This window comes from Perca flavescens, chromosome 12, assembly GCF_004354835.1.
Source record: "Perca flavescens isolate YP-PL-M2 chromosome 12, PFLA_1.0, whole genome shotgun sequence".
Classification (NCBI taxonomy): Eukaryota; Metazoa; Chordata; class Actinopteri; order Perciformes; family Percidae; genus Perca; species Perca flavescens.
In genome coordinates, this window is record NC_041342.1 from 10,514,266 (window position 1) to 10,538,098 (window position 23,833).

A 23,833-nucleotide genomic window follows, 5' to 3' on the forward strand; every position below is an offset into this window, starting at 1 on the left:
CGAAGACGTCACGTGGGTCTGGCTTCTCCCGAATTTCAAAGCCAGACCATAATGTCAGCTCTATCGGAATACGATCTCGTATTTTAAGAAAATAGTACACCTAAACGTGACGGCTCCTCTGACTGACGACGGCAGGGAACACACAGAACAGACAGCCAATAAAAGGGTTGGTGTGTCAGCGCCTTAAGTTGCCCCCCCCCCCAGCCACTGAGAATTATTGTTCAATTTATTTTTAAGACGTTTTTATTAAGTACTGTTATAGTGGGGTAGCTCGATTGGAGACGTCATATTTTTAAATCTATACTTGGCTTTTAGCACTGACTTAATGAAGGGCCCTATGGAATCTGTCTTATAGCTTTTTTTAAATTTTAAATTTTGCCCATGATTCTGTTATCACAGAAACTATCGGGCTCTCCTTTAATGCTGCCATCAGTCTGTGACTGGCTCCAGCCGGGGCCCTCGCCAAAAATAAAGACACTTTCCACCAGGCTAAATAACTTTTCTGGGGGAAACCCTGGCTTTTATTTAATGCTTTAGTTATTATTGTAACATGTCGCCATATCTTTTGAATAAGTTTCCTCCGGCATCTTTAACATTTTTAACTACCGTTTGGTAGTTGTGTTTGTTGGAACTGATTGTATGGACTGGGAAGCCCATTGGGATTAATAAAGAGTCCGAACTCGCGGACATGAGGCTGGTATTGATCTTCTCATCTACGTAACTCTCGTCAAGAAAGTGAATAAGCTTATTTCCCAAAATGGCGAAGCTAATCGTTAAAATAGAGGTTCCCCAGATTACTAAACTCATCACCCTGTCACACAGAGTGAGACCAGCCATCCAGGGAAAAGCCACCTTTTTTTTCCTACTTGCATCCACAATCCTGATTATTTCAGTCATTACCGAACTAATAAGGATGTAAATGTCCGAACAAGGATAAACCAGGAAATCTAACACAAATGCTACATTACTGCAGCAGCTGTGATCAATGATGCCTTTTATCCTCCTGTATGAGGGGAAACGAGCTCAATTGTCCCAGGTTGTAATAAAGAACAATGACTCATGCTGTACTTTTGTGAATAAACATTTTAACATTTTACATGTCAGCTTTTCAGTTTCATAGAAAAACACTAAAAGAATATAAAACAATTCACACAACGACATATACACAACTGACAGTGCTTTGATAGAGAACATTGCTTTACAGTTGATCCGCTGCACATTTCATCCAGTCAGTTTATTGCTGTGCACTGGTATGGTTTAAACCTGGTCATGGAAACCAGTTTGCTGCGTGTATCCATAAACATCCACCAATTTACTTGGTCTGTGTTCCAGCACCACAGCCTTTTTGTAGTTGCAGGTGGCCGTTAACGACATGATCATAAAACATACAGTATCTCCATATGACTCTTCCTTACATATTATATACACATGCACAAAATCACACACTGACTTCTTCTCCACAGGTGCATCCAAGCTGAAAATATTAAAACTCTGAGTACAGTTTATTCGTGACTGGGCTAGGCATTTGGAGCTTAGAAATGGTGTTATTGTCCATATGTTCCTCCTTGAATGTTTTTGATGTTAAAAAAAAAAAAAAGCACCAAGTTGGCAGCGAGGATTCATTTGGACTCCTACTTTGTGAATATAAAAATATGTCTAAGTCCCCATAGCAGTGGATGCAAGATTTTAGCGCTGCGGATAACACAGTAAAAATCATGTAACAGGAACCTTTATTCCTTACACATTCAAGGAGAGAAACATTTTTCATTTACATGCCATCGTGGAAAGGCAAAATCTCGCCGGTGTACCTAATTCTCAATCAGAGAAATTATAAAGGATCGAGTCTGGCTGGAGAACATCGCCATCTCGCTCCCCGAGTTTTCTTGTCTGTTGAATAAAAGGTATAAAATGCCCCAAAACATTATCAAAAAACCCAATAATGGGGTACCCTGGTGGCCATGAACCACAACGTCTCTGGCTGGAGTCTGGATGGGGATCTTTGCTGCATAACACTCACTATCTCTCTCCTTTCCTGTCTAATAAAAGGCATAAAATGCCCCAAAACTATTAATAAACTTCCCAGTTATTAGGGTTATATAGGGTTATGGATCAAAATCTCACAAGCCAGAGGCAAAAAATAAAAAGGTTTGGATCGTTCTTGAGGTTAATTACCCACTGCAGTCAATGTGTACAAAACTAACATCCCATTTAATAAGAATAAGGTCATTTTCACTGCAGGAATGCAGGCAGACTCTCTCTCCTGTCATGTTGTGGATGTAAGTCTGCGTTCTAGACGATCTGCCCTCTGGGGTGCAGCAGAATGGCGTTGGAGTGTGGCCTGGGCCGGAGGACGCCGTTACTGTAGTAGAAGTGATGTGTGAGGGCCTCTGACAGCTGGTAGGAGCTGCTTTCACTGTCATCCTCGTGTCCCTCGTCTACCGGCTGGGTGGGAGGCGGAGGCCAGTCCTCTCCACGCGGAGAGTCTCCCTCTGTGACGTGGCCCAGGTCTGGCTCTCTGGGCCCCACGCCACATTCATCCTGCTGGGCCTTCAGGGGAACCAGGGAAGAGGGCAGACCTGAGTCCTGGTATAAACAGCATAAACACATTACTCTTTCTCTGATAAGGAAAAAAACCCAGCTAATATTAGCGCTATTACTTTTCATAAATTTAAATGGGGCAAGATCCAAAAGTCCTTATTCTGTCACTGACGATATAAAATGGGTTGAAAATAACTGCTCCTAAAACCTAAATAAGGTGGTGTGTTCAAGTTGGAAATGCTCTGGTTAAACCAGACATTCCCCAACTGAAGTAAAAATGTATCCAGGGTAAAAACTAAAGAGGACAGGTATAAATTTCAATGACAACATGGAGTGTGTGTCACATCCTACAACATATACCACCCTATTTAAAGTGACTATGTAACTTGTTAATGTTTCTAAACCTCTGTCATTTTTCATACAATAACATCTTAAATGACCTGTGACAGCAAATGAGACTAACAGTGAAAAGAATGCTATTTTTAAATAGTTTTTAGTTAGACGGGTCACAGATTTCTTTTTAACTCCGGGAAAGCCTGTGTTAGTGTACGCCAGCGGAGCCATGTAAAAGGAAACAGAAGGTGTCTTTATGTAGGCCTAATTGTATTTAAATGTTATTTTAGAAGTTATCTGCTGTAGTTATGACTGATACTGGGGCAGGAGCATCACAAAAAAGAAGGAAATTAAAGAACAACTAAAAGTTAAAAGGGAAAAGGAAAGTTACAACAATAACGTGAGTCACACTCAGTCGGATTTTCAACAGATGGAGACAATTACATCATTAAATGATTCAAAAACAACCCCGAATTGGCCCTCGGGTATGCAATGTGTCCATTTCATTCATAAAATAACTTCACAATGCGTGATGTGGTTGTACGCTGGTAGCCGACATTAAGTTACATCCCCCTTCCATTTAGCGTGGAGGTTTTCCTTTTACTCCGTGTTTGTGTTGTGTACTATTTTCTTTTCCCTTGTGCCCTTGTAACGTTACTTTTGTAAATCGTCCGTGGGTTTAATGAAAAGCGTTTTTTAATAATCTAAGTTATTATTACGTTGGTTGCTACAACAAACTCTTAATGCTTTGGCTCGTAACACAGTGATAGTGATACCCGGTTTAGCTCACGAGACATCCAAAGTAGGCTAAGTTATCGTATGCAACACTTGCTAACAATGTATACAGTGTAGAGATGGCCCGATACCATTTTTTGCTTCGCGATACCGATTCCAATACCAGTGTGTCATATATTTTATTATGTTTTAACAACTGTATACTGCTATCCCTGTATGGATGTGATATGATTTCTATCTTTGTTGTCGGTCTGGCTCAGGTTAAACTCTTTGTGAAACATGAACAAACAGAACTTTCTTTTATTCTCTAGTTTGACAGTCAGTTATTACGGAAAAAGAATATAAATAAACTACTTTAACGTAGATTTTCTTTAGGGCTTTATTACGTGGTATCGGATCGGTGCATAAACTCCAGTACTTCCCAATACCAATACCATAGGCATATAAGGCAGTATCGGAGCCAATATCGATACTGGTATCGGTATCGGACCATCTCTAATACAGTGGACAATAAAGCACCGTAAAGAGAGAAGACCTGTAGGACAGCAGGTGTGGAAAAAACACTGCCGCTTTTGTCCAAGATCAACACAAACTGAAAGTTACATAATAGCCATTTAAGGTGGTGAGAGTTGCTCAGAGTGGTTGGTGGTCTTCTGTAGTAGAAGCATAAAGTGCCATCGTTTCACTACAGGTTGATCAATAATACACCGCCAGAGAAAAATCTGTAAAAACTTCTTGAATGAATGAGTGTTTAAGGTCGCCAACCATGACTACTTCAGGTTGTAATGCATTCACTGGAGTTGGTCCAAAACTAGTACATAAATGAAAAGAAAATGTGATAATTTCAAAGGAACAGAGCTTCCCATGCGAATATTTGTTTATAACGAACAATTGACAGTGGCTGATAGAATAAAGAGGATGTCTGTAGTCATCCGTTTCCACTTTTAGTTTGCAGTTCTTTGCTCTTTCTCCATGACTCCAGCAGTAGGCAAAACCCGATACCGTGTGACACGTTACAAACCAAACGGACTGCATTGCAGCCTAATCTCTCAGACGCTGACATACCAGTGACATGTTACTGTTCTTCAGGTAGGACTCCACCCTCCTCCTTTGCTCCTCCTTGTCTCCGTCCATCTCTGCTCCTCTCAGGCTCTCTCTGCCGTTGTGCCAGACAACGGGACGTCCCAGTTCGTCCACCTCAACCCCTCCCTCAGGCCCCCACTTCCCGCCCAGAGTGGACTGGCTGTCTCTGTACATGGTTCGTTCCTGCAGGAGGCGACCCAAACAGTCACAATACTGATAACAACGGTTGTTCTGTCTTAGGCTATATTTACATTGCTACGTTTTGGTTTAAAAACGAATATCTTTTGCTGTGTTTACAGCTCACATTAAGTAACTGTGTTATAATGGAGGGAAGACAGCTGGTGTAAACAGGGAGCTGGCGACTGATGGCTCTTTTCGCATTTTTTGCTATGATATTATTTGACCGTTTTAATTTAAAATTGAAATATTCAGCTTTTACCCCAGGTGCTTTTTACTGTCAGGTTGGAAAAGCCCCTGAACATAGTTGGTATTATTATCAGGTGTTCACTGAGTAAAATCCTCCCAAACCACATATTTCTCTGCTCAACCATTAGATGTACTAATCATAGTAGTAGCGCTGCAACTAACTAATTATTATTATGCAAACTGATATGATATCATGATTATTTAACTCCTTGATTATTTTTCAGATAAATCATTTTATTGGTATTCTTTAAAATGTCAAAGAAAATATCATATTGCATATTTTATAGGATAAAACCCAAATATATATATTTTCCAATCATATAAAACTGAGACAATACTATATCTTCACATTTCAGAAGCTGGAATCAGCACATATTTGAAATGTTTGCCTGATTAATGACTCAAACAATTAAGCAATTATTAGAATTATTGTCAATCATTTTCAGTTTATCAGCTAATTCAATGGTTGCCAAACTGTATTTGCCAGGAACTCCTTTGGAAGCTATTGATTTTTTTTTATCAACTGTTAACAGTATTGGGGAAACAAGTATCAAAAAGCGTTATTAAATTAGAGTGTGAAGACCACAAACTATATTTCTCTATGAAAAACCCAAACAAAATTTTATCCAAACTGTGATTTTATACACAAAAGAAATCTCAAACTCAGTTGTTCATATTTTGGGGATTTGGCTGATGTAATTGCTCAGTGAGCATCACTTGTTTTTTATCGCTATCATAAGTCTGTCCTTGTTGTACTTCACACGTCTTCTGTTTACTGAAGAAATCTCGCTAACCTCAGATCATGATAGCCTTATGCCGTAGTATCAGAGCACTCATGTTCCTTTGTTGTACCCAAATCAATCATTCCATCACATTTTTGGAGGAACTCACCAGAGATAACTGGCTGTTTTTCATTCGGCTGTCTACTCTGAGCAGAGCGTAATCTTCAGGCTGGAAAACAGAATAAGATAATAATAATAATAATAATTATAATAATAATAATAATAATAATAATAATAATAATAATAAGCGCCTATGAACACTGCATGTTATCTGCAGCAGCCTGTAATCTTCAGTGTGCGTGTGTGTGTGTGTGTGTGTGTGTGTGTGTGTGTGTGTGCGTGCGTGCGTGCGTGCGTGCCATGTAAGAAAGTGTATATCTGCGTGTGTGGCATTTCATAAATCAAAAATAACTGTATGTAATCAAGTGTGTGTCCCTGCTAATGAGTCAAGTAAGTGATTGTAGGTGTATTGTTTCTATTGTATGACTATTTATCAGAGACAATGCTCATTGATCATTAGAAAAAATGTAAGTTATTTGTTGTCCGTGGCTGAAAGTGTTGAAAAACGCACACTAAAATAGTATGTGTATGTGTGTGTGTGTGTGTGTGTGTGTGTGTGTGTGTGTACCTGCACTCTGGGGTCTGTGCTGACAGAGTTCAGTCTCCTAAAGGAAGCTTGTCGGGAGAAGCTTTGAATTTCCTCCCTGAGGGGGAAAAAAAAAAAGACAGCACATTTGGATTTATATAATCATCATAATCATCGACCTTTATTTAGTTCTCGGAGGTACAATTGAGGGCAATCCCACATTTTCAATATAGCCGAGAGATTACAGAGTTTTGGGGTCGGTTTGTGTCCCTTTGCGATAGTTTTGCGTCTCTTTTTCACATCATTTTGAACCGTTATTAATCATCATATCTGTGTCTAAAACATTTGGAAATCTAGAGGCAGATAGTAAATAACTAACATTCAAAAAGCTTAAAAACCTGTCCAACTACAGTCACTAGATCTGAGAAAAGTATTTTAGTTCCATTCATTCGGTTTAGGTGCTGCAACTAAACCTACAGTGGCAGGGAAACCCCTGCTGGGTAAACAGTTTAAATACAACACCAGCATTTACAGTCCAGCTGTGATCACGGTTGGGGGAATAAATAAAAGTATTTCTCTCACTACATGGCCTTTTTTTTTTAAGAAAATGTAGGTGAGCGTACGTTTTCTCGCTGAGCTCCTTCTCAAGCTTTTTGTTTCGGTGCCGATGGTAGCGGTTGACCAGCAGGACCACCAGGACCAGGACCAGGACCAAAGCTCCGGCTGAAGCCCCGATAATGATGAGCATCATGTTGTCCATGGGGGACACGCCCGTGCGTTGGGATGTCTCTGGAAGAAAGACGAGGATGGGAAGACATTTGACGAATGTCTCTCACACAAACACATTCATACAGCCACAAAACTACAGTGATATCTTTTGTGCAGCAATTTGGATCCTGATAGAGTTAAAAAGCATCTGTTCATGCCATCTTATTATCACAAGGGGGCAGCACTTCTGCACAGTTACTCAAAAGGAGAATTTCTTTTTTTTTAACTGTCTCATGATTTTCAAGTACTCTTCCTCTCATTTCCTCCTTCTACAACACCAACAAAGCACACAGTCAGTGGTCGCCTGAAGGTTAGAGAAGCAAGCTTTTGACCGGGATTGATTCAATACCCAGACCGACTGGCTAAATCTGGGTGGGGAAGTGAAAGAGCAGCCTCCCTCCCTCCCTCATTACCACCACTGAGGTGCCCTTAAGCAAGGCCCTTATCCCCAAAAACAACCGCTCCAGTGGAGCTGCTGGAGTGGCCAGCAGATCAGACTGGGGTTGTACCGGGCAGCTTCCAGGTATGAATGTGTAACTGGGTGAATGTGATCAGGTGCTCGTTGCAAATGAGAAGTTGTTCTCAATCAGCTTACCTGGATAAATAAATATAACAAACCGTGTGATGTTAATCACTAACAAAGTGCTCTAAAGTGCACTCACCTGTTAATGTCAACGTAAACTCTGCTTTTGCCACTCCCACGGCGTTCTGGACCACACACTCATAGAGCCCGCTGTCATCCATGCGGAGGCCCCGCCCAAAAACAAGTCTTTCTCCAACCACAAACGCCCCATCTGGCAAAGCTCCTCCCTTCCTGTGGATAATCAGAGGAAAATGTCACCATTAAATAGTATAGTAAGTGATGTTAATCCAATAAACTTGTAGTCAAATTCAGCATCATATGAAAGGGGGGGTTAGGGTTAGGGTTCAAATATCAACAATCTTTGTGCAGGATCGCTTACTGCACCTTTAATTGGCAATCAGGTGTGAACAGATGTGAACCCATCGCTAAACCATACCGAAACCTGGCACCCACTGCTCCGAACAATAGCTGCCACTCATTTTTGGTGGACTAAAGGTAACAAAGTGCAAACTTGCATTCCAGTTCAAAATATTTCTGTTGAAGAGTCAGAGGAGGAAACGCACAAATTATCTAATGATATCTGATCTACATCAGCAGCATGAAATGCAGCAACTGGCTCGCACCACGGAAGTGTTCAAGTGTGCTTAAATAACACACACATCACGGGATCAGGTTCACAGCAGAGTGGAACCACCAATTGGCTGCACCTGAACCAAAACCTGCTGCTGGGCTTTCAACTGGCGCCCATTGATCTGAACAGGCCGAATAAATACTAGGTTTGAGGGATTTACACAAGTCCAGCAAGTCCCACCCACAGCAGACAGCTGACATCACAGGCCACATAATGGAGAGGCAGTTTCTGATCAGGTCCACCGAGAGGGCTCATGTTGCCCGCAGTTTCACTGTGCTGCTGCAGCTATTTAACTGCCGCTTCACCCCCCAAACTGGGGCCGGCTCACATTTCTTTTCTCAAAACCCCACCTAGCTTCTCTAACCAGCCCTTTATAATAGAGTCACAGGTGGAGATTGCATCTGACACACAGTAGATGGCTGAAAATGATACAGATAAAAAGGGAGTTGTCCACCTTTAGCAGCCAAAGAAATCTGTTGACTCAATAATAATAATAATAAATTTTATTTGTAGAGCACTTTTCTTTGTTTAAATCAATCCCAAAGTGCTACAGAGCAAAACAAGATTAAAAACAGGAGCAAAAAAAAACACACAAAAATTACAAGAATGCTCACTTACTTTGTTGATTGAATGTATGGGAGTCTATTATCACATTAGCACTGCAATGAGATGCAGGTACGTGTATTTAGTTAGCTTTGGGCAGAGCCAGGTTAGCCGTTTCCCCCCTGTTTCCAGTCTTTATGCTAAGCTAAACTAAGCTAAGCAGGTTGTAGCTTCATTTTTTCCATGAGCGGTGGTATTGATCTTCTCATCTAACTCTCCACAATGAAGTAAATAAGCGCATTTCCCAAAAAGTTGAAGTATTTCTTTAACAAATAATAATAATAATAATTATAATAATAATAATAAAAACAAGCCTCTGTGGGTTTGAACAATGCTTGTCCACACAGCATTAGTTTGTACTGAATGAACGTGCCCAATGGTCTGCGGGGGTTGAAAAGCTCTAATCCACAATAATCTTTATATCTCAAGATTGCCTCATGGCTGAAATATTTTTCACTAAGCACACAACAATTTACCATTGTGTGTTCAGTTGAGATGTAATGGCTGGTACAGTGTCTCTAATTTAAGTAGAGACCCTGTGTTTTACCAGGCATTAGAGTGATATTTAAAGCATGGCACTATGATTAAGTGCTTAGCATGTGTCTCCTGCTCTTCCTTGTGTCGCGTACTCCCTCCCTCATGTGAAAATATCTCCCTCGCTCCTTTTCTAACTTCAAATTGCGCAACACGACACCGCAGCTTTTATTCCGTGCTGAATTGAGCCAGGAGAGTGAGACGCCCACCTTTAGATTGAAGCACACTTCTTTGTTGTCCACGGTGTGTGTAGTCCACGTGTGTGTGTGTGTGTGTGTGTGTGAGTTAGCGGTGGCTTATATATATGTTTGGAGACACATTCCAGTGCCATGTAGAGAGCAATTTAGCAGCGCAGACAGCATTACAGTGGGATGAATTAACATGTAATTGTCAGATTACTGATGAATGACTTTACCAGGTCCAGGTGAAGTTCTGAGGTTTGGGGTATCCTCCGCTGCTGCACACCAGCTCAGCTTTCTCCAAACCCACAAACCAGTCCGCTGTCTCAGAGGAGATGGTGGCATCTGGGGGGTCTGACACACAAACGCAGACATAAGCATGCAGTGCCGCTAAATATTCACCCAAAACGGTAGAGCAAAGCTAAAACCTTGTATGTTAGGATTTCTATCAGCAGAGATGGTCATTTAAACAAATGGGTTTAAACTTTAAAACACACTAGATGAGGTTGTCTTAATTCATCCAAAGATTAAGTTTCCTCAGAATCAACACTGTTAATTCAGAGACAGACAGACAGACAGACAGACAGACAGACAGACAGACAGACAAAGAGATTAAGGTGCCAAAATTAACAACAAATGATAAAATGTGCCGATAAAAAGGTATTAAGATTAAAAAAAAGGTGCCTATGAAGATTTTTGGTCAGATACATCAGCACTATTCTATGTTCTCACACTGATAAAGTTGGCAGAGGTGAGAGAAAGTCATTGTTTTGCAAGTCACAACTCAAGTCTCAAGACTTGGCTATGAAGTCTCTTGAGTCAAGTCAAAAGTACTTCACTTTGTGCTTTGAGTCGTTATTCACCAAACCTAATTTCATGCCAACAGTAGTATTCAATTTACAAGAAATAATGAGTGTGTTCTGGTACAGTATGTCAATTATATGTCCTTTCTGAGTTGAACGTTTTTGCATGTTGCTGACGCCAGCAGTCTTTCATTCTGAATGTGACAATCTGAGGTATTATGTGATGTCTGTCTGCTGGTCTGCACTGCCAGACGCATCTTCTCTTCCTGCTCGGGCATTGTGATTGATTCAAGTACTGCACACCTGTTGTCAGGATAATTAAAAGGTTGATTTCTGCATAATTGTTTTTATAAAGTCATTTTTAATCTTCGGGCTTGGGGAGAATATTAGGTCATCCCAAGTCAAAAGGTTAAAGTCCAAATGGAGTCACAAGTCATGTAGTCTATATCGACGACGTTATATTTCCGGGATTGGTCCGGTGCCGGCTGAAATTCCACCAGATGTCCCGTCACCTTCTGCTTTCTTTGTGTTGGAATTCTAAACCGCGGTGAATTTCTGAGGACTATGGTTAACTGCTCCTCAGATCTCTGCAGGGTAAATCCAGACAGCCAGCTAGACTATCTGTCCAATCTGAGTTTTCTAAAACAACTTTTGAATGTACACACGTTCCACCAAAATAAGTTCCTTCCCGAGGCTATTTTGCAGCGGCACCGTCATTGTGTCTGGGGCTTAGACGATTGTGATTGGTTTAAAGAAATGCCAATAAACCAGAACACGTTTTTCTCCCGGAATGCTGTGTGGACTAGCCAGACCCTCTGGCAATGCGAGACTACAAATGACATTAAGGTCAAGTAGCAAGTCTGTTTTGCAAATCTGTTTGATTTTTAACAAGTCAAGTCTAAAGTCATCACATTCATGACTCGAGCCTGACTCGAGTCCACTCCTCTGGGCACCACTGAACTGTCAAATCACACTGGACAAAGAGCAGCTGGTGCACACAGAAAGAACTGAAGTTTAGGTGCCTTCTCTCCGACTGCACCAGCAGTAATAGTGAAGGCCCAAAGCATTACTCATACACTTTCCCAGAAACCTGCCAATATTGTCTAATGTTTAGTCTACTGCCACCCATTTATTTTCCCAACAGGAAGGTTAAGCTATACAAATATCTCTTGCAGGAGAGCTAGAAGGGGAAAGAATGTCATTGGTTAAATTAGCCATTAGCGGGAGGAGCTAAAGAAAAGCGTCCCATAGCCCAGTGGAGAAGGTTGAGCTGAACATACAGTAATAGTGCGTTCCATTTGTACTCGGAACTCAGATTTTCCGAGGTCAAAGTCAGAAACACGCCCCCCCTGACCTCAGATTTCTGAGGTCAGGGGGGGCGTGTGGCGTGTGGCGTGTGAACACCATGCAGTGTGTTCACACTGGAGAAGTGACAAAATTAGGAATACCCAAAGTGCATGTACAAAAGAAATGGAGGAGGAACTCACAGCTGGGAAAACTAAATCATAATAACTTGTGGATGGTGGTAGAACTATTCAGGAAAGATCTCAGAAAACAAAAAATGTGTTAGAAAGGTATCCAAGTTTAAAGTCAAGTTTGAACAAGCTCGAGGGTAGCTCATCAGCCTGCACATTACTAACCTAATAAAGCCATGGCTGATTACTCATATTCGATTATGTCATATTTTTCAGTGTTTTGAATGGAACAGTCACACTGCCGGAAAGTGGACATGCAGGAAATAAAATTAATAACAATAACAATTAAAGCATTTCATGTAGGTGTTCCCGTTGCAGGGCTCTGGTATGACTTCCTTACTTACATAGCTAGACTAAATACAACTAATGATCATTATTGTTGTTAGTTTTCGTTCCTGCAATGAGAGTCAAAAGCAGAGGCCAAGTTGCTACATACTGCAGAACTTCTCAGCAGGTGTGTTTGCACTGAAAAACAAAGAGAATTCGGTATACCCAAAAAGGTCAGTATGCGTACTAATAAACGCTTCATTTATGGCCGCGCTGTTTGTCCCAGGAAATAAAAGAGCTAGACACAACGGCAAAAAGAACTGTGGATGATGGTGAGACAGCTCAAGGAAGCATTAAATCTTCATTTTCTCTTTTGTCAAGTTTTATTAACATGGACATTTAATCAAAGATCACAGTTGGATCGGTGCCTATCTATAGGTTTACTGCATGTTTCCTGTTAGCACAAAATGTACAGGTAAACTGATTTCTAGTATACTAACTACAAAACAGTGTGACATTAGAACAGTACATACTATGTATACAGTTGCTATCAGTGGCGTCAGTGTGGTGCCAAAAAGTGATGGTCTGCCAAAAAGGGATTGCTGTCTGCGGGAGCGCCCTGTGCCCTAGATTATAACCAATCCATCCTTTTTCCACTTGCCAAGAAGTGATTGTAGCTTCCTACCTTGTCACTGAAAGGAATGTTTCTGCCTCAAATTGACTCAATTTCATTCATGAGGCTTGTATCTGACACATGATTGCCCACCCAGTACTTTTTTACCAGTTGAAATACCTTTTTAAAGCAGCAATACAACCCTTAACACGCACTTTTGCACTTGCCAGAAAGTGATTGCAGATCCTACCTTGTCACAGAAAGGTTGTTTCTGCCTGAAAATAACTTGATTTCATTCTTAAGGGTTATATCTGACAGAGTATAGCCCATGCAATACTTTTACCTTTTTAAAAGGAGAAAAACATCCAGTAACACACAGTAAGTTCTGTATGTATACAATGTCAACACGCTCCCACGGACGGCAATCACGCATTGGTTTATTATTTGCATCCCAAACAAGTTTACCCATTCTCACCTCAGTGGCTCATTTAGACAGGCCTATATTAGTTTTGTTGAAAGTCACTACAGATATAATGGCTACATTGTTTTGCGTTTGTGTGTGTTTGTGTATGGGTTTCTGTGTGTGGTGTATTTGGTCTTCTCCAAGGCTCTCCGCAAATATGAGCTACTGTATGAGAGTTGCAGAGGTGATTGTGTAAGCCCGGCCTCAAAATGTGTGCGGTAGGCTAATCAGAGTTTTACAGCGGTGTTGTATCAGTAATGTTATTGCAATAAATAGTAGTTTGCTGTATTTTAGCAGAATGCTGAAAGCAGCAGACAAGCAGAACTGAGTGCACTTCAATATCTGTTTATCGCAAGTAATATGGTTATCGCGATATTTAATGTTATCGCATATCTCATATTTTCCCAATATCGTGCAGCCCTACTTCCTCCCTCTGATGTTTAATTCAACTCAATAAGATTATTTCTGCATTTAGACAAGCGCTGCCATGTAGAAAATGTAATAATACAATTTTATTTTAGGGCACCTTTCAGGACACCCAAGGTCTCCTTACAGTGCATTAAACACAGTAACCATACTATCAAATTATAATTAAAACGGCAACCTGTTTTCGGTCTTAAAACCCAGCACGGCTATCAGCTGTACTCACACTGCACCAGCAGGCGGTGAGAGATCCTGCGCGGCTGCTCCAGGCCGGGATGCCACACCAGACAGTCCAGCTTCTTCCCATTCATGCTGCGCAGGGGGTGCAGGGAGTAATAGCTGGACACGGCCCCGCCCTCTTTGCTGCGGTTTTGGGAGCGGCCTGGCAGGTCAGTGTCCCAGGAGAGACGAGGAGACGGGCGCCCCACGGCTCGACAGGAGGCGACCACCCCGAACGGCTGGCCTTCTACCAGGGTAACCGGCTCCAGGGAGGAGATGGGTAGAACTAAGAGAAGAAGAGGAGGGACAGGGTAAGTTTGGAGCCATTACAGACTCAAAAATGTGCTTTGCTTATTGTTACCTCACATGGATGTTTGATTACTGAGCTATCCGGGCACCCATGTGGTATAAAATGAAAATCCATTAAATGATTTGGTAACACTTTATTTGAAGGGGTGTGCATAAGACTGACAAAACACCGGTCAGTAACATAAATGAGTCTTTTTGAATGTCCATGACTGTTGTCACAACACAGATTGTTGCCATAACACAAACATCTCAAACAATGCTTATTACAAACAACTTATTACGCATTAAAAGTGTCATAATCAACCTAATGACACTTAAAGACACCATGTCAACATGTTCCCAAATATCATGAGCATTTAAAAAGACTCCTTCATGTTCAAGTCAGGTGTCATATGCCAGCCAGGGTTTTTCCTGCATAGAGGAATTTTTGGCGCCCCCCCGCCCCCAAAGAGGTTTTAGCCAGCCCCAAAGGAAAATCACCAGCACCAAAATGATAAGAATTGAGAATAAAAATAGCAATCCAAATCCTCTCTAAATGTGTTTAAGAGAAGTTTACCAAACAGCCGTTAAACAAGCAGAACATAAACTTGAATATGAGAGCTGATCTCAGTTTTATCTCCAGAGTCAGGCTATTATCTTTTTAATCAGTTTTGTTAATTAGGGTTTAATTTACTCAAGCAGAATATACATTTTTGTTTATCAAATTGTTAAATAACAGGAAAATGCATAGATTTCTGTCAAATAATGTAACACAGACTCATTGCTTTACTGTGAGCGGAGCCACGGACTGACCATGCCAACCCGCCCCAAAAGCCCATTCAGAGCCAGGAAAAACCCTGTCAACCCTTCCACATCCCATTAAATAATGTGTTAATTATTTTAATATATAATAATAAAGATGAAGGTAATGACACCAAAAAGGTCACCCATGTTTACCCATTACAGATAACTGATATGGAACTACTTTGCTCACTAACTTTTGTTTTTTTTTCTCTACAAACTGAAAGTATTAGTTTAATAATGTGCTTAATGTTTGCAACATAAAACCTTTTCTATGTTGTGTATAATTGTACTGTGTTATATGTATATTGGGTTATGTTTTTAGATTTTGTATCTTCCACAACTGTATTGTGTTGTCTTACAGATAGTAACAGATGAGCTAAGACAATTTTGTAATGCACATTCCCTACAATTACGACATTAAGATTAAATTAATACTTCCTAAAGCTGCTCAAAGCTAATTTGTCTTCACCTAAAATGACTTAAAGTTGCTATAATTAGATCCTTTAAAACCAGGACATTACTGTCATTGTACAGTATGCCAGGGACAAGTTTGAGCAACGAGCTCTTCAAGAGATTCAGATAAGAATAACGTTGTATTAAAAAAGAAGCTTAAATACATCCTGGAACACAGAGAAGACCGTAATCAAGAAAACAATCTACCACCAGGATCTGACTGAGGAATCCAGGACGCAGAGCAACAACATGGTCGTCAACACCGCCCAGAGGCTCGTTGGCTGCCCTCTCCCCTCCCTGGAGGATCTTTACAGTTCCCGCTGCTTCAAAAAAAAGCCCAAAGCACCCTAAAAGATCCATCTAACCACAGACAATCTGTCTCTGTTTGAACTGCTTAGCTGCCCTTCGGGCAGACGTTTCAATTCAATTCAATTCAATTCAATTTTATTTATAGTATCAAATCATAACAAAAGTTATCTCGAGACACTTTACAGATAGAGTAGGTCTAGACCACACTCTATAAATTCCAAAACCCCAACAATTACAGTAATTCCCTGAAGAGCAAGCATTAGCAGTGGCTATTGCGACAGTGGCAAGAAAAAACTCCCTTTTAGGAAGAAACCTTGGCAGACCCAGACTCTTGGTAGGCGGTTTCAGGATAATTAAATCCTAGAGCCCCATCCCTGTGGAACACCCTCCCTGCAGATATCCGAAATGCTACATCCTTGGACATTTTTAAAAAAAACTCCTGAAACACCACCTGTTTACCACAGCCTACAACCTCCTGTAGCTTAGCCACAGTAATTCTGTAAAGTGTCCTTGGGTTTCATGAAAGGCGCTATATAAATAAAAGTTATTATTTTTATTATTAAGAAAAAACAGACTGAGAAACCGTTTTTATCCAAGAGCCATAACTGCACTTAACACTACTTGAGTTTGGAGTTTTAAGGATGGATCGTGCAGTGAATGTTGTGTTTGTGTGGTATGCCTGTGTTTTGATTTCATTTTTTAACCAATAACCTATATAATTTTATAGTGACTTTAGAGGCTCTTTTATATTTATTTATTTATAGTAACACTTTTACTGATGTTTTGCACTGAAAGAACTGCATTCTATTCCATTGCACATGTATAAAGACATTATAGACTATTCTATTCTTCTATTCTAAACATGAACAATAACCATGAGGCTAATTCTCCAGCCAACTTTCAGATGCAGGAAATTAACTAAAACCATCAATCAAGTCCTTCATAGTTGTGCAAGACGACAAAAACCAAGCAGGCAAACGTCACCTGTTGTGATATTTTTCCCACAAGTACATTTCTGTTTTGTTACTCTCTGTTACAACTGGTTTACACAATCATTTGAAGTTATTATTTTGATTATTAAGAAAAAACAGACTCAGAAACCGTTTTTATCCAAGAGCCATAACTGCACTTAACGCTTCCTGAGTTTGGAGTTTTAAGGATGGATCGTGCAGTGAATGTCTTGTTTGTGTGGTATGCCTGTGTTTTGATTATATTCTTTAACCAATAACCTACCTATTTTATATATTTTTATGGTGACTTTATATTTATTTATTCACCTGCTTTGCACTTTTACTGATGTTTTGCACTGAAAGGACTGAATTCAATTCCATTGCACATGTATAACGACAATATAGACTATTCTATTCTTCTATTCTAAACATGAATATTAAGCATGAGGCTAAATTTGAGATGCAGGAAATGATGAACTAAAACCATCAATCAAGTCCATCATAGTTGTGCAACACGACAAAAACCATGCAGGCAAATGTCACCTGTTGTGATATTTTTCCCACAAGTACATTTCTGTTCTGTTACTCTCTGTTACCAACTGGTTTAACACGATTGTGATCCACACCCTGGTCATGACAACCTCTGCTGTTGTAAACACCTGCTAAGTCTTTTCCATTGGTGTTTGGATTATTAACACAGAAGACCAAACAGGTAGTTAGCGATAGCAGAAATAGCCATTATGGATTAACAGACAAAGAAAAAGGACATCACCTGTAGAAACTCAAACTCTAAAATACATGACATCATAGTCCCGCCCAGTGTTTGATTGACAGGCGAGATCTGGGAAGATGTTTTTTATGCAGGGAAAATACCATAACCACACCAAAAACAAAATAGCCCAAATGAAGGAAAATTGTAATCTTTTAATAAGCAAAAACCATGACCCATTGCCATATAAAACCACCTAAATACATTCAGATGCACACAATTCCTATTAATCAATGAACGGACCAAAAGAAAAGACCTTTAGAAAGATTTTTTTTTTTTTTAGATCAACAACATAATGGAATCAAAGTAGAAGGCAGGTTACATTTGCACGCAAATGTAGCTTATGGATTCGATATTTTATGGTTGAATGTTAATGGTTTAAGGAGTCGAGGGAATTCAGTGCTGGAGGTTTGTTAGTTACTATTGTGTGTACTTCTGAAGGTTAGTCTGATCTGTGGCGTGTTGGGACAAGTTTATGACTGAGCTGTCACTGTTGATACGTGGCAACAACATGAGAAAGTCATTTAGAACCGACAGCAACGCTGCAGGTTGGACTTGAAGGAGGATCCATTACAAAAAAAAAGCATCCCATTCCCCACAGCTGCCAGTATGGTTCCACTGATAAAAGCAGGAGATCTCAAACAATCTATGCAAGGGCCAATGACAGCACTGCAGAAACTGAACATTTAATCTGGTTTTGAATCAAAATTGTGTTTTTGCGTGAATTGAAAAAAAATAATGGAAGAGTTTTGCAGAACTTGAAGTTGTTTCCAATGAAAACCTACTTGTTTTGAGACTTTGGATGTGGAATGAACTGTTTTTCTTGACACCAGTAGTTTACTAATCCCCCTTATCTATTTCATGAGTTAGATAAGGTGTGGTTTTAAAGGTCCCATGACATGGTGCTCTTTGGATGCTTTTATATAGACCTTAGTGGTCCCCTAATACTGTATCTGAAGTCTCTTTTATATAGACCTCAGTGGTCCCCTAATACTGTATCTGAAGTCTCTTTTATATAGACCTTAGTGGTCCCCTAATACTGTATCTGAAGTCTCTTTTATATAGGCCTTAGTGGTCCCCTAGTGGCTTGTTTGAAAGCCATGATGTCTCTCTCTCTCTCTCATGGGTGGGCCAAATTCTCTGGGCGGGCAAAGCAGAGAAAGAGGAGGTAACCTTGCTCCTTATGACCTCATAAGGAGAAGATTCCAGATCGGCCCATCTGAGCTTTCATTTTCTCAAAGGCAGAGCAGGATACCCAGGGCTCGGTTTACACCCATCACCATTTCTAGCTACTGGGGGACCAGGCAGTCTGGGGGAACGCATATTAATGTTAAAAAAACTCATAAAGTGAAAGTTTCATGCCATGGGACCTTTAAGACTGAAGACGCATTTTTGGACATCTTCTACAGAGTGAAGACCCACTGGAAATTCTAGGTCTTACAGGTAGTGTTTGGTGGAAGTTGCTCGACGAAGTTGTCTGATCCACATTTTTGTATGTACGGTTGCACTGTATTTACCTAATATTGTCGTTCTGTTTCTCCATATTGTGGTTTTACTGTTGTTAATTGTGTCAGCTCTGTATTATACAACATCTATTGCAGACTTTTTCTATGAATCAAAGAGTGTAAGGATAGAAGTTGTGAAGCCCTGTGTGGCATATTTGTGGTTCTGTGCTGTATGCATAAAGTTCACTTGACTTAACTTGGAAACTTATCGCAAACTAAATCAAGCCCTGGGGTTAGAACCGGTTTTGTCTTTTGTTGTAAAACACCCTCTGCACATTGCTTGGGCTGAGCTACAATCTAATCACCAATGAAAATCTGGTAGGTTTTGGGTATATTTTTACTTTTTGGTTCTATTTCAAACTTACATGTTAAGCATTTTCCGCTTGGTATTATTAAGCCATTACAAGAAATGTTAAAAAATAAACCCAATTTTAACCCACTGAAGCTTTTACATATGCTGTCAGTGTTTGTGGCCACGTTGGCAGACCTGCTGAATTTCCCCTGATTGGCAGTGCTTTTTCCTCTACAAAGATGACTGTGGTTTAAATATCATTACATCATTACAGCAGCTCTGACAGGATTAGGAAGGTAAGAGACAGAGAGAGAAACATGGCGGCCTAGAGAGGAGAGTATATGTGCTCACTGCTCAACAGGGGAGGTAAAAGGTAAGGTAAAGGTACTTTATGGTCACATACACATACATATACATATAGCAAATTGTATTATCTGCACTTAAACCCATCCCTCAAGGGAGCAGTGGGTACCCGGGGACCAACTCCAGATCTGAGCCAGATCAAGGGCACTGACTTGAGAACCTAATCTACATGTGATTGATGGTTGGGAAACCGGAGCATCCGGAGGAAACCCACGCAAACATGCAAACTCCACACAGAAAGGCCCGGTACGACCGGAACCTTCTTGCTGCGAGGCCACAGTGCTATTCACTGGGCCACCATGCTGCTGTAGAAACAGAGATGCACTTCCTCCGCCAGTGTGAAAAATTCTCTTCACTAAGAGATTTACACTTTGGAAAAATAGCTAAATTCCCCAATGTTAACACCAGAAAAGAAGCTGGAAGTTCTCCTAGGGCTGCTCCACGGCAGCTAAATATGCATCTGCTTCCCACAGCCTGAGGGACTCAAAGCCACTATAGGATCCCAAAATTACATATTGGTTTAGTATTGTATAGTAATTATATTATACAAACCTGTAACATATTATAATGTGTAATGTAATAGTTTTATAATGTAGTGTGGTGTAAAGCGATCAGTACAGTATAGAATCGATGTGACACCTACCTTAAGATACTGTATGCATTTAATCAGGGTTTTTCCTGCATAGAGGAATTTTTGGCACCCTTTTTTTCTAAGTCAGGAAAAACCCTGTTAATATGTGATATTTACTATATGAATATAATTTTTTTCTGTGAACTGCTTTGGCAACAACATGTTGTCTTTGTTCATGCCAATGAAGCAAATTGAAGTGAACTGAGAGAAAGAGAGAGGACGAGGATGACTTACTCCAAACGGTGAGTGTGATGTGCCTTTCAAAGTTCCCGTTGGGGAAGGTGGAGATGCGGCAGACGTAGCTGCCCTCGTCCGACTGCTCTGTGCTGGGGATGAGCAGAGCCGAGTTCACCGTGGGGCTCCCGCTCTCGAATCTCACCCGGCCGGAGTAATGCCCAAACTCTGGAATACATAACAGAGACTTCAGCTTCAGGCCAGATAACATGTCCATCACCCTTTAAACAACACTCAGACAGACACAAAAACACACTTTAACCCTTGTGTTGTCTTCCCGTCGACCATGAACTTGTTGTCCTTTAGGGTCAAAATTGAAAAAGGAACTTTAATTTGGTGCTATTTAAATTATGTTTTTTTAAAAAGCAGAAATTATGAATTATTTGGACTAGTAGTTGAGATCAGAGGATGCTGAGTGGATCACAGACTGGTTTATGTCAAAGTTTAGTCAGGATACTGTTTTAAAACCATTTAAAAAACAATTCAAATGCTATGAAATTGAATAAAACACGTAAAATTCAATGGAAGTAATCATTAATTTTAACTGTGAAGATGACAGAGTGACATGACACTGTCATGCACGTGTCATGAACGTTTATGATATAACGTTTCTGTCATTAAGTGTCATGTGTTCATGACACTGTCATGTCACTCTTATATAGGTACCTTTAAGTAAAGTGTTACAGAATATTGTATGGGTTCCATACAACGTACATCCATGCATTCAAGTTATTTTTGGGCCATTTGATTGTAGAAAGCCATATTTCTGATATAAAAAACTTTGAAAATGGGTCAAATAGACCCAAAACCAACACAAAGGTTAATAATATGGGGAAGAATATGGAAACAATGAGAAATACTTAGTCAAAGCATTAACTTCAAAAAATATATTATTACTAGACATCTGATGAACCAGCCTTATCCAATGACGTCAAAACCCCACCCTACAGGCAAATAATCCAAACCGAAATGATCTCATTTCATGTCTCACTGTAGTGCTGTAGTGCTCTGTTTCATCACAGAGCAATGACCCAATAATTCTTTGAAGAGAAAAAAGTTCCAGCCTTAGCTGTAATAAACTGGAACGCCCCCGCCTGCTGAACTCATACTACTCAGATAAGAGGAGGGGCCAATTTATAGGCATATAGGCTAACTTTTCTTTGGAGGAAATCGCACCATTGTTACAAAAAGAACAAAAACATTTTCAATATTTTCATTTCAGTCATGCTCTACTTATGAGTTCTTGATTATAGTTTAAAATCACATCCATTATAGATCACAGCTGGTGTAAGGGCAACTATGGGTCATATGCAGTGAAATAAAGAACAGAAATCTGGCCTTTCAAGTCATCAAAGTTCTATTTACTTGCAGTACATTTTAAATAACATACTTTATTTTGTTTTCAAGTACATATATTTAAAGGAGTATTTTTGCTTAAAGAAGATATTAGTCGAATAACAGTTCTATTTCAGTAGTAGAACATTGTATATTATTATTGGCATTAAGGTTGATGTAATATTGAATGTCTAAAGGTCTAATTTGGGAACAAAAGCCTGATAAGGACAGATCCTTTAAGTGCCCTTGCAACCTAAGGATGCTTGCCCTGGGCCTCACGGTTACTGTAGAAACACACAGAACAGTCTGAGGAGAACTCTCTCCACTGGTGGAATGTAACTAAGTACATTTACTCACATACTGCACAAATGTTGCACTTACTTGTCTTTTCTTTTCATGCCACCTTTCTACTGCTACATTTCAGAGAGAAATATTGTACTTATTAACTCCAAAATTTACACTCAACCCATTCATTTTCTTATGCAACAGCTACGTTGTATGTATATGTTTTTCTGTATTTATTGTTTATTTCATATTAATGTTATATGTTTGTTTGTATATGCACCTTTCACTATGGCAACTTACACATAACTGTACTTATTGTAGCAATATAACCTTTTCTGACTACATTAATCTGACAGCTTTCGTTACTTTACAAATTAAGATTTTTGCACACAAAACACATGGAGTTTATAAAATCTGATTATTTATTATAAATGAAACTACCCAAAAATATAACGGCCTACACATGCATTAAACACACAACTGTTTGGATTCTTTCCAGTCTCTAAAATGTGAGGGTTTTTCTGCATTGAGTACTTTTACTTTCAATACTAAGTACATTTTCCTGATGATGATGATGATAAAACAATGTGTGCACAAAAAATGCGTTGGCCCACCTTTCTACAGCTAGGGGAGACCGTGATAAGCCCTATTTCAACAAACGGTGGTGTATCCCTTTAACCTAAGTAAAGGATCTGAATACTTCCTCCACCACTGGTATCTCTCCAGTGTGAAGCCCTCGCTGCAGCCTACCTGTGTGGCCGTCCGTGAAGTGGGCAGTGATGATCTGGTCCGTGTTGCCGTCTGGGAGCTCCTTGTACCAGGTGACCTGCACCACCTTCTCCCCCTCGTCCAACTGGTAGTGACAGGGGAGCCTGGTCTGGCTCTCTGCGAAGGAGCGCAGGGAGGTGACGGCCTGGGGAGGCTCCACAAAGCCACCCTGCACACACACCGCTGACAAGAGGGGAGATCATCAGATTAGAGATTGTACAGTAAGAGGGACGTGGAGAGTGATGTGAAGTGCTTATAGTGATTTATTGGAAGGCAATATTAGCCTCTGTTAAATACTAGGGCTCGGACCATATGCTTTTTTTTTTTTTTTTTTTTTAGAAGTATTGCAATTTTCTTTCCCTTCTTTAACAAAAACAAAAGCTGAATAATAAACTTCTAGAGACAATATATCATGAGACATTTCTAAAAACTATTTTTTTCTAAGAAGAATGCACATCACATGTCATGTCATGTCAGTCTGACATTTATTTAATTTGTAAAGAAGCAACATAACATGGATTTTCTGCTTTCACTCTGTTTTGCAGGAAACAGATATGATGTTGGTGGTATCGTATAAAAAGAACATATTTACATATATATATATATATATATATATATATTTTACATACTGTATATATATTTACATATACATATATATATATTTATTTATAAATAAAATATCAACTGTAGGGAAAAGAATAGATTTAAAAAACAAAAAATCCCACCCCGTAGTAATTGCCATTATTTTTGACTGTTTATCATTTATAGACCAAAGTAAAAAATAGTTAAGTTGCAGTTCTAGT

At 39.9% G+C, this 23,833-nt stretch overlaps 1 protein-coding gene across 1 annotated transcript in view; it reads right to left on the minus strand.

Moving 5' to 3' along the window:
• Positions 1 to 1,202: 1,202 nt before the first annotated feature.
• Positions 1,203 to 23,833, minus strand: part of nectin4b (nectin cell adhesion molecule 4b) — a 29,382-nt gene continuing 6,751 nt past the window's right edge. The window contains exons 2-11 of the mRNA XM_028593895.1: positions 23,013 to 23,213; positions 20,643 to 20,810; positions 14,052 to 14,330; positions 10,018 to 10,135; positions 7,914 to 8,065; positions 7,107 to 7,272; positions 6,526 to 6,601; positions 6,007 to 6,066; positions 4,672 to 4,872; positions 1,203 to 2,583 (exon numbers count right to left, since the gene is read on the minus strand). Coding sequence (XP_028449696.1) covers positions 2,290 to 2,583; positions 4,672 to 4,872; positions 6,007 to 6,066; positions 6,526 to 6,601; positions 7,107 to 7,272; positions 7,914 to 8,065; positions 10,018 to 10,135; positions 14,052 to 14,330; positions 20,643 to 20,810; positions 23,013 to 23,213 — 1,715 coding nt within the window. The 3' untranslated portion in view covers positions 1,203 to 2,289. The remainder of the gene's footprint in view (positions 2,584 to 4,671; positions 4,873 to 6,006; positions 6,067 to 6,525; positions 6,602 to 7,106; positions 7,273 to 7,913; positions 8,066 to 10,017; positions 10,136 to 14,051; positions 14,331 to 20,642; positions 20,811 to 23,012; positions 23,214 to 23,833) is intronic.